The 11,989-nt window shown below is 39.5% G+C and overlaps 1 protein-coding gene across 1 annotated transcript; it reads left to right on the top strand.

The window, feature by feature from the left end:
• Positions 1-2,461: 2,461 nt before the first annotated feature.
• gabrr3a (gamma-aminobutyric acid type A receptor subunit rho3a) lies at positions 2,462-11,989 on the top strand. Its single transcript, XM_063486494.1, has 9 exons — positions 2,462-3,044; positions 3,629-3,741; positions 6,341-6,408; positions 6,505-6,728; positions 7,965-8,047; positions 8,706-8,843; positions 9,665-9,817; positions 10,972-11,165; positions 11,284-11,989. Exons 1-9 carry the CDS (start codon positions 2,902-2,904, stop codon positions 11,578-11,580), a joined length of 1,413 nt encoding a protein of 470 aa, XP_063342564.1. The 5' UTR covers positions 2,462-2,901; the 3' UTR covers positions 11,581-11,989.

Here is an 11,989-nt window from a genome sequence, read left to right as displayed (position 1 = left end):
CCAACTTAAAAACCTAGGTGTACACCCAGGACCATCACAGGAATAAGTTCAAGCTTGTCATTACCATAAAGTGATAAAACTGTCATAGTTAATATAACCAGTGACAAAAACATGAATCTTCACAAGCCCAGTTTTGGCAGACAACACATGGAAGCAATGCCTCCTTGGACCAGCTGTTGGTGTATAGCCCAACACAAACCAGGCAAAAACACTCCTCATCATCAGAGGACTGTTCTCTCTCGTCTTCTTAGTCTTCCTTCCTTGGGAAAAATCTGTGGTATCCTGTATTGTGTTTTTTTAGCATCAGCAACCGATTTTCTCCTTTTCTTATCCGGGACCAGTGAGACAAGCATCCAACTAACCACTTGACAAGCATTTTAAGCTAGCTACCACATGGCTTTAGCTTTCTAATGAAAAACTGACTTAAATCAAAGCTATTACTTTTATTTTATAAAAAGTATTCTGACCAATGAAAATGAGGGAAAAAAAACTCCTCACTTCAGTGTTTCGTGCGTGCTCCACATAATCACCACTGCAAAACAGACTGAAAAAGAAACACCCATACAACAGAAAGTTATTGTGTGGCTTCTCAGTGGTCTAACTTTCATATGTGTGCAGATCCCTCATCAACCACAAAAATATATTCATGGACTGGCTGACTTTTGTGATTGAGATATTGCTAACACTAACCCTCTTTTGAGGATCAATGTTGACCAGTGGCTCATTAAGACAATAAATCTGGGGCTTCTACAGTGAAACTTGGACCGCTTCCATGTCCGTAATCACTTCTCTCAGGTGACTTCAGGTAGTATAATGTATTTCTCAGTTTGGGACATAGTTTACACAAAAGGGTGTGTCATGCTTACTTGAAATATGATACACCTTTCAGTCTTCCTGGAATAAATAGGCACGGGTTGGGTTGATTTGAGTGCTACAGCACCTCCTGGTGGATAATAGGTGACTTGCATGTGAAAATACAAATACTGTATTAAAAATGACTAAATATAAATGATTTTTTTCACATTGTAATGACGCTTCCATTTAATTAAGCACTCAGTAGTGACTGTTGCTTAGGGTAAGCCACATCTCTGACCACAGTATGCTCGCCAGGTTTTTTCAGTAGGCCACAGCAACACATGAAAATACATTTGCAGAAGAGAATTAATAATACATCAGAAAGATGAAAAATAAGCACATAGTCACAATAAACAACTGAGAAGCTTAAATGCTTCGACAGCAAGCGAGATGACAACATCAAGCTATATCTCATTTGGACTACAAGAATTAGGTAATTAGATTTACATGCTTGGGCACCATACAGTAGGAATAAATGTGCATTATTAGGCCTTAACCTTTATAACTGATGTGTGATTAATTTAAGGCCTTTGACTGAAGTCTGTAGCGATCTTATTGTTACAAGACTACTGCAGGCTTTGGTCAAAGGTCGGTCTTATACTGAAGAGTGAGTCATTGCAGGTATGTTGTCTTTGGCTGCCAGCTGCGCCAGTAATAACAGTGCTGACGTCTTTAAGATATGATAAATATTCAAGACCTTCTATGTGATAAGAACTATTTTAAATTCTAGATTTAACAGGGAGAACCAGAAGAGAAGCTAACATGGGTGAAATATAATCTCTTTGTTTTTAGTCGCTTTTGTACTCCTGCCGCAGCATTCTGGATTAAATCAGGGCTTTTCGGGGAACTTTTACCACAGACTAATAATAATGAATTACAACAGTCCAACCTAGAAATAATAAATGCATGAACTAGTTTTTCAACATCACTCTGAGACACAGATTTTTGTCATTTTTATCTTACATATTTGTTTAATGTGCATGTTAAAGGACATGTCCTGTTCAAAAATGCATCCACAGCACTGTGCTGGTCTACACTGTCTTTGTTTGGATGTCATGTTCAAGAAATTGAAAGCTGCAATTGATTTTATTCTTGCTCTATATTTTTTTTCCTTTTTTAGTGCATTGCTATGTCTTTTCACTTGCATTTTATATAGTAGTCTATCCGGTGGTTACTACACAAAAGCTACACCACAGTGTTGGATTCCAAAGGTATGTTTGCTGACAGGGAGGGTTCTGCTTTTGCCAGAAACCTTTGTCTGAAATGTCTAATGTCAGTAGTAGTATTAACTGTACTCAATTTTTTAAGCATTTGAGAGGATTAAAGGAGTCATCATGTGCCTTGAATGCGACACACTCAGAAGCCATAAGTAACACACGTCATGTTTGCAGACGTCACCCCTGACATATGTTTGCATCTGTCTGCTCTTGATGGGATCACTTGCGTCCTCCCACCACCCAGGAGCGCTACTGGGGCGGATGGGTAAGAAGTGTGTGTGTGTGGGGGGGAGAATCCTACAGTGTATAAAAGTAGGCTGCAGCCTTTTTATTTTTATCTGGTCAGAAACGATGATGAAACTGTTGTTCGTATTATCCCCCCGTCCCCGCCCTCTGCTGCCTCCAGTTTGTAGGTTACTGAAAGATTTCACCAACCACAGAAAAGAAGATTAGAGAGGAATTAATGGTATTCCTTTGTCATTATAGGAATAAATTGATATTTGGCGGGGGTGGGGATAGTCTGGAGTTGGAGCAACATGATGTGTGAGGAGACGTAAGCAGAGGGATGGCACAGTGACAAACAAACTCAGAGCCAGGGGGATGCCAGTCTGCTGGATATCTCAACTGATGTTCACCATGTTACAGGAGATGAGAGAGTGGGATAACGCAGAAGCAGCCGGGTGCGCGCGTGACGGGACAGAATGAGAGCTGCTGGGACATGGACCGCGTCAGTAGAGGACGGGGACAACTGTGACATTGCCTGGGAGAGACCCTGACGAAGTGGGAGGGACATCTGGGTTCCTCTTGTCTTTGAAGCCCCAGCTTAACCATGAGAGTGGCCTTCCTGGCCTTAAGACTGATGTGCTTGGCCTGGTTGTGGCCTGTCACTCAGCTCAACAGCAGCCACTTCCCGAACAAGAGGAGAAACAAGGAGCTGTACGTCGGAGAGAACGCTAGACAAAAGCACGGAGGGTGAGCCACAGAGGGGTTTCTTAGATGAGTCTTTGATTTACTATAATTGTGGAGCTTCTTCTTATGTGGAAACTGACCTTCATGGGTGATTTTATGGACATCATTTCCATGTCCTACTTTATAGAGCTTTCACATGTAAATATAAATAACTGCATCTTTTTGCGTTTATGTCCACTGATGGTAGATCGGTGTCAGAGAAAGGTTATAGATTATGTGCATTGCTCAGAAAATTAGTGTTGATCGTTGCTGAATCTAAAACATAAAATGATGTGAACTTTGGTTTGGTTTTAGGATAACTATGACATCCTCTCAGTGACTAAAGTCATTCAGGAGTCAGATATAAATGAAAGAGGCTCCACAATATCAAACTGAGTTACACATGTGCTAGAATGCAGTGGAAAGCAAAAGTACTCATCTCCCTTTGGCTACGGCCTTTGCTTTTAATCAGAGTGCTAGAGTCCATTTAACCATCACTAACACCATCAAGCAGATGTCAGTGCTGTTTTAAGTGTTTGTTAGAAAGAAAAATCTAGACAGAGAGAACGATTTTACTTAAGCTGTTATTTCTCCTCTTTGCTTTCCAGACGGGTGGATCTTAAGATGAAGAAGCTGGACAGCACCAAGTCTCTGCTAATTAAGTCTGAGCAGCTGCTTCGGATTGAAGACCATGACTTCGCAATGCGCCCTGGCTTTGGAGGTAACACACACACACGCACACTTGGTCGTTGTATTTATTATGGATTTATTTGTATTTATTATACATTTATTTTAACTTTTTCTCACTCCAAATATTTTTCCTAGTATTTTTTTAAGTGTGCTTTAATGGTAACTCAGTAGGTTGATTTAGGTTACTGTGCTGTTTTTGGTATTATGCCACCCAAAAAGCCCTCTGTGACCTAGATTGTCTGCTTTGAGAGACAATGACTGCGGTAGCACAGATAAAATAATCTGAACTGTGTTCCTAATTCTCCCTGTGTGTGTGTGTGTGTGCTTCCAATCACAGGTCTGGATTTTTTTTTTTTATCTTTTGCGTCTTTTTTGCCATTACCTTAAAGAAACCCTGCACAGTAATCACTTTCTCTACTGCATGTTCACAGTGGTCACCCTCTTTTGTAATGTCTGTTTGAATTCATTTTTTTTCCAGTCAGAAGGCAAAACAAGTTGTTTAGTGTCTGTCTCAGTCTTTTCAGTGGATTACACAGATGTTTACGTCTGCCTAATAAGGCCTGAACGGCATTTGCTTGTCATCTCAGCAAAAATCTATTGTTGTATCAATGCCATTCCCTAAGACATCTGCAGGCGTGCACCATGGGTTTGTTGTGCTGTGACAACAGTGTTGGGTGTTACGTGTTATTGAGTATCAGAGTGATTAGATCACTAGTGATGTTCCTCTGACTGGAAATCAGCTGCATATTACAAGACTGTATCCAAATTTGTGTCAGTCAGGTCATAAAGCATTCAGGCAAAGAGGGCATTAAGTAGTTGTATTATTTGTTGTCAGGTGATAATGAATGTCTGTACCTGCAAATACCCAGGTATTTGCTTCTAAACCATGACTAAAGCTGTCACTCTCAAGGAAACTAACAAGCCTATTGCTGGTGAGATGGTTGAGGGTATTCTACCAGTGCTAACCTGCTGTGCAATGAGGTAAAATCAACTCACTTTAACTATAGTAAACGTAGTAGGATGTAGAATTTCTGGATGTATAACCACAAAGCTAATTGCAGAGGGGATTTTGGTTGTTTGATGAGTTACTTTTCTCACTGGGTAGAGCGACAGGTTGTTTTTTAATAGCAATAATCTTGTTATGTAACAAATTAGTATTAAAAGTAAGATTACCCATCACTTGATCAGTTTGCACAACTGGAACATTGACATTAAATCATTGTTATTCAGCTTATTGGGCCAAGCAAACTGGTGGTGGTTACAAATTGGAAAACACTTCATCTTTCTGTTTTCTGTTTCTTTGTTCTGTTTCATTAATTCACTTTGTGACTATGATACTCCTAAAACATCATATTTATTTAAAATGCAGTAGAGTTCGAGACCTATTTTTTTGTTTCTTATTTACTTCAACCTTCTCTTCCTAAACTTGACATTATCACCGAGCTGATACTGTGAGTTAACTCTGTTAGCTGCAAACACATTTGCTGGATTGTTAAATTTGTCTGCTATGTACGGTCTCCTGTGGCCCGCAAAGATTTTTTTCTTCATTTTTTTCTCATTTCCATTTTTTTTTTTTAAATTTTGTTGGTAATAGAGAGTTTTGAAATTCATTAACGAGCTTAAGTGAGCTAACTCTGTTTGACCCTACTTCCAGGATGTCAGCGTCCCAGTAAAATCCCTCCACCTTCATCACTCCATTGTGATTGCAAACACATGCTTTTGAGTGCTTACCTTCATTAAGTAATGGCACAGAAAAAAAACCCCAACAACAACAGCTGGTGTTTACAGTTCAAATCATACATTAACCGTATTGTGCCGCAGGATAATGACAAGAACCATTCTTCTTACTATACACTACCCTGGATATTTATGTAATAATACAATGTGGCAGATTTTCAATTAATGGATCCTTTAAGATAACGTAATGAATTAGTGAGTGTTGTTGAATATCCACACATGCATGTTGACTATGTAACCTCAGGGAAATTTATAGGCATGTAGGTAGTGAGCTACCTCTCCCATTGGCCAGATTAGATTTGAAAAGATTTGCTTATTTTCCCAGTACTAAATGTACCGTATGGGGTCACACGAGTTGATGTAGTTGATCTAATTTCTTTGAATCAGTAGAGAGCTAAGTATTACATATTTCTGTTACAGTATTAACAGCTTAACCAAGAAAGTAGTGAAGATATATAAATAATTAAACAATTTTTTTGACATTTTATCTTCTTAACTGAGCAGCAGCGTTCATTTAAGGTGTCGTGCATGTGCTCGACACTTTTGTCTAAATCAAATACTGTAAAGAAAAGTCACTGAAACATGCATTTCAAGTAAAGCGACATTTTGAGGAGTTGATTTTTACTGTGAACCAAAAATAAATAAATAAATAAAAGGTGAGGTTACAAAGATTTCCAGTGTCAGGTAATGTTTCCTTTGACATTCAAAAATGTAGAATGTGAACATAAAAATGTTTGCTTCAGTCACAGATGTTTATACTGTACTGTGTATCATGACTGTATAAACTAGGGTTATCTCTGCATATAGCTCAGAAGTGGGATTTACACATTGGTAATCTCTGACAGATGTACAAACAGATGTTATCCAACTGATCCATTACAACATCTGTCCAGGTTCAGCCCTGCCTGTTGGTATCGATGTCCAGGTGGAGAGCATTGACAGCATTTCTGAAGTAAACATGGTACGCACCTTTTAGATTTCAGTAGTTAATCTAATCAAAAGAAACTGACTTGTTTTCTCTGGTGAACATGAGCGGTATTTTTTTTTCTTTTTGTAGGACTTCACCATGACTCTCTACCTGAGGCATTACTGGCAAGATGATCGCCTGGCCTTCCCATCCAGCAACAACAAGAGTCGGACCTTCGATGCACGTCTGGTGAAGAAAATCTGGGTTCCAGATGTGTTTTTTGTCCACTCTAAGCGTTCTTTTATCCATGATACAACCATGGAGAACATCATGCTGAGGGTTTATCCTGATGGAAATATTCTCTACAGTGTTAGGTAAAAAAAATGATGATATATGTCTCATTGTATTCATAGAGAGATCACTATAATTGCATTTTCTGTCATTAGCCAGTAGCGAAAATAATGGCTAATACTGGCTGTCATTATCTTGTCTTTTTGAAATTAGAAGGGCCTAAATTTGATGAAATTGATTGGAATGCTAAGGTATTAGCTAACACTAGCTGGTAAGGTGCATCCACAGACTCCAGGCTCTGATAAATAGTGTCAACATTAAAATAAAAATGTTAACATTAACACTGATTAACATTAAATTTTAAAGGATTTCATTCTTTTTTGAATAAGTGTTAGGACAATTACCTGCACATGAAGATGTGCCAATATAGATAATGCAGACATACATTAATTCAGCTTTCTTACTAGTGGCCAGCAGGGGGCAACTCTTTAAGGAATTCTTGTGAAGTCTATAGGAAAAGCAGCCTACTGCTTCCTCTAAATATTACCTTTGTGAGTTATGGTCACCACTGAAGTCAAAAAGGAGGATGAACTTGGGTATGTTTTAGGGTGGGGTTGTGATTGGCATATTGCTACCTTATGAGCATAGTGTATTGATTTCTCTGTCAAACTGAAGCTTGTGACATCAGGCTTCAAAACACAACACAAACACACAGTTTCAAAATGAGACCACCAATCCGTGATGTCACAGTGGCTACATCTGTATTTTACACACAGCCTGTGTTATCGATTTACTTTTGGGGCCAGGCTCAAATGGCCATTAGAGAAACTGTATTGGTGTTTGCTCCAGCTGGTTTCAGTTTTCAGCCCTGAGGGGTGCTGTTTGCCAAAAATCAGACCAATGAAGGCATTTGCACCAAAACCCCTTATATAGTATATACAAATTAGCAAGGACTGTTAAACCATCAGGTTTTAAGCTTACGTGTCCTAATACGATGAGTTATGGCTTAAATTTTATTAAGAGTGTTTGATGAGCATGAACATCACCACAGCCCAGTTTAGTGGGCAGGGTATGAAGTGAATATGAGAAGGTGGACTGTAAGCTCCCAGACGGCATTCAACATATCCATTTCGGTCACAGATGATAACAATATGGCACAAATTCCTAAATGGCCCACAGTGGCCACAAACTGTGTCAGGCACAGATGCTGTTACTGAATGAACAGATCAATTCAGTCCAGTAGTTTTATTTTACACTGTTTCACTGAGATTACTGCAATATTTATGTAGGTATTTATTTAACTGAAAGCTGTGTTTCAGGATCACTGTGACGGCTCTTTGCTCAATGGACTTCAGCAGTTTCCCTCTGGACACACAGAACTGCTCTCTGGAGCTGGAGAGCTGTGAGTATTACACTGCAGTTGGGACATCGTGGTTGCTTGCAAATACCTAATAGGATATCCAGTGTTGTTTGCAGAGTAATAATGTTAATTCCTACATTAAATGTACTTGTTCTTGTGTTGACATGTTTCGCTGGTAAACATGTTACACAACATTTGATGCACTATTATGTAATTTAAAAAATTTGGGCTAGAGAAAGCTTTTAGCTTGTTAAATTTCCAAACACTATCTATTTTACGCACAAAAACGCAACTGGATATACTTGAATGTTATACAGTTGGGACCGAGACAGCTCAGAGTGCATTACCTTACTTCATACTCACAGTAAGCATCACCATCCCCCTTTTGCACAAATGATTTATAATCCTCAGGTCATTCAAGTCAGCCTCTGTGCATTATGCTTGTCTATCCTCATGATGCAGAATTTACTGCAATGTTTGGGAATTCTTTGGTCTTTCCATCCTGTTTTTCTGTCTTTACCTCTCTCTCTCACTCTGTGTGTCTCAATCATGGATCCTGATCTCAGGGGAGAGTTGGTAGTTCCATTTTTGGCAGCTCTCTCCTCTCCTCTGAGAGAAACATCCATGAAACTTCTAAGAGAGGCAATACGCGAAGGTGTCCAACCCCAAACGCCCACCCTCTTTCTCTCCTCTCTTGAAGATGCTTACAATGAGAACGACCTAATGCTCTACTGGAAGAACGGGAACGATTCATTAAGGACTGACGAGATTGTGCTCTCTCAGTTTTTTATTGAAGACTTCCAGCCTTCCTTTGGGCTTGCCTTCTACAGCAGCACTGGTATGTCCGGCAGGAGTCTGGGGACACTCTGAGATGTATTCATTTTGAAAACAGCCAGAGTGCTCCAGACCCCTACTGTTTTTCTAAATAGGAACAGTTTAACATTTTGGAAAATACGCATTACATAAAAAGATTTGACACCACTCTTACAGTCGTTTTCTATGGAGATGCAGCCAGCAGTTGATTAACTTGTCCAAGCTTGTGGAAACAGCTTACCCGGCAAAGGCTACAGAATCCAATAACCAGCATCTGTACAGTTTACCAATGAACACATTATTCCCATTTCCAGTCATAATGCTTTGCTACAGTAACTGTGTACGGGCGAAAGCTTTTATATGTACACAGACATGACTGAGTGCTATTGATTGTTTAGGTTCTCTGTGAGATAGAAAATAACCACATTTTCCAAAATGATGACATGAGAATCAATGCCTCTCTGCAAAGCAGAAAGGTATTGATTATTCAAGGGTTTTAGAATTGTATGACTGCAGGGTCTACTTTTTCAAACCCAGTTTCCTTTTATTGTTGTCTGTGTAGAAAGAAAAGCTAGAATTGGAGCCAGAGAGATTTTCATCTCAGTTTTAAAAAATTTTGTGAGGGAACCTACAGTATCCAATCTATGAAGATGTTATATAACTCCAGCATTAAAGAGATTTGCTCTCTCATTTGAGTTCTAGGTTCTCCCCGTAGGTTCATGTTGGACTTTTATTTTTAATAAGGACAACTTACAGTCTTATGCACTTTATTTTCTCCTGTCAGTTACTGATATCACCCTGCTTTCCACCTGCCTGCACTCCACTGTGTCCATTTATCTGTTTCAGGTTGGTACAATCGGCTCTACATAAACTTCATTCTAAGGCGGCATATCTTCTTCTTCATGCTTCAGACGTACTTTCCCACCATGCTGATGGTGATGCTGTCCTGGGTGTCTTTCTGGATAGACAGGAGAGCCGTACCTGCCCGTGTCTCCCTGGGTACTAAGCCATTGAGCCAATACGACCAACATAAATAATTACCGAAATTGTATTTTCATCCGGACTGATAAGAAAATATCACCATGCCTAGTTTTTACTTTAAATTCATCTTTCCATTGATTAACTTTTTGAGAGTGAAATGGTAAGATTGATTCCACTCCCTTGTTTGCCAAATACTGGAGAGATTAGGCATAGGTCAGTCAGGAAGCACATCGTCTCATCAAATAATTACATCTTGTTTTTGAGATCTAATTGCCCGTATTTAAACTGTGAGAAATTCCCCATAAGGAGGAAGGAGTGGAGGAAGTTTGTCAACCAGGAGACCCCAGTTTGCTTGGTATTTTGGTAGCTTCGTGCTTTGCACATTTTGTTATGATTTCACTTGTTATTTTCTTTCTCTTTCCAACTGCTATTTGGTTAAAGTTCAGGAAAGTAGTGGGGTTTGGGTAAAATATCCTGTTCACGAGATTCTTATGTTATAAGTTAGTGAAACTCACATCATTGTTTTACAATAGGTTCTCACTTAGGTGCAATGACCTGCAATGACAATGATAGTGAAGTTCCCAGCAGCCAAACAGTAGATATTCCCTGGCTTATGGACAGGAGAGATGAGTGTCACTGTTCTAATCTGCCGCTCAGCAAGAAAGCAAATAAGCGGTGTCTGCTGGTTCACCATCTATGTTTTCCCCCTCCTACACAGTTAGCTTACGCAAGGAGACGCCATCATTAAGGCTGGGCTATTTTTGGAATCAGACAGACTCCAAATTCCAATTCTAAAAGCTTTACGAGCAAAAGAGCACTAAATCAGAGTTAAGCTAGTTTGTATCCAGCAATGATGTAATAATGACTTTGCCTACTGTAATTAGTGAACATAAATACACTTGCATGGTTATATGCTTGTCAAAACCCTGAGGATGATGATAAAGGATATGCCCTTTGAAGCCCACTGCCCTTTACCACGACTAAATTATTTCGATTACATTATCACATTTGCTGTGATTTTTATGGCATAATTGTTCATACACTGAATTCACATTGGTACATAAAAGGTCTTCAAAGGATAATTTCTTGTTATTTCTTGTTTGTAGCTACAGACACATTATTCTCTGCAATGTTTCTGCAGCAACAGTCACAACTGGTCTTTCTGTATCCAGGCATCACCACCGTACTGACAATGTCCACCATCATCACCGGTGTGTCGGCCTCTATGCCACAGGTGTCTTACGTAAAAGCTGTAGACATCTATCTATGGGCGAGCTTCCTGTTTGTCTTTCTGTCAGTCATCGAGTACGCTGCGGTCAACTATTTCACCACAGTGGAGGAGATGAAGAAGCTGAAGAGAGCAAAGGTCAACTTCTTTCTAAAATCTTCTCAAATCTCCTGTCCTATTTAGCCCACAGAAGGCGGTATGCAGCCATAAGGCAATCCCCAGAAACTAACAGTGATCTGCTCTCCTCTCTCTGCAGATGCCCACCTCTTACAATGCTGCTGAGGCTATGGCCTTTGATGGGTGTTTCCATGACAATGAAATTGACCTGGCCTCCCTCCCTGCCAGCACCCCAAATACAGAGAGGAACATCCAGTCTCGAAACTCGACTGTCTCCGCACCCACAGAAGGCACCAGGCTACGTCGCAAGCACCCTTTAAAACGAAACCTCAGCTTCATTATGAGCAACAGCTACATGATCGACTCATACTCCAGGGTATTATTCCCGCTGGCTTACCTGCTCTTCAACATCATTTACTGGAGCATGTATGCATAGCGCATTGAGTAAGCAGCAGAAAAAAACAAAAGAACTGTTCCTTTTTTGACTCTTGTCACAATTGCACAAATTAACAAAAACAGATGGATAATAATAATAATAATAATAATTAATTGATGACATGACTTCAAGTCTGCTGAGTATAGATGTCCTTCTTGATGTCTAATGAAAAAGTGTTCGGCTGTAACTTGGAGAAAATCTGAGAGCGGCTCTGGAAGTGAACGGCTGATATTTTAATGAATGTTTACGTGTGTTTCTGGCATGCCTGATTTTATAACAGAAAGAGTTTTAATCCAAAATGTATAAACATTTTTAGGATTTTATTTTATTGCTGGATCAGATACATCCATACATACATAAAATACTGTACATGTTGAAAATAAATATGTGTATGCTCTTAAATGTCTAA

Source organism: Pelmatolapia mariae, linkage group LG10_11 (assembly GCF_036321145.2).
Source record: "Pelmatolapia mariae isolate MD_Pm_ZW linkage group LG10_11, Pm_UMD_F_2, whole genome shotgun sequence".
NCBI classification, from domain to species: Eukaryota; Metazoa; Chordata; class Actinopteri; order Cichliformes; family Cichlidae; genus Pelmatolapia; species Pelmatolapia mariae.
This window is presented reverse-complemented; position numbering and strand designations above follow the sequence as displayed.

Bases quoted from the DNA above. Each gene is read 5' to 3' on its own strand.
- gabrr3a (XM_063486494.1), top strand. From the start codon at position 2,902: ATGAGAGTGGCCTTCCTGGCCTTAAGACTGATGTGCTTGGCCTGGTTG. The intron at 3,045-3,628 runs GTGAGCCACAGA...TTTGCTTTCCAG, and splicing joins GCTAGACAAAAGCACGGAGG to ACGGGTGGATCTTAAGATGA. The intron at 6,409-6,504 runs GTACGCACCTTT...TTCTTTTTGTAG, and splicing joins GCATTTCTGAAGTAAACATG to GACTTCACCATGACTCTCTA.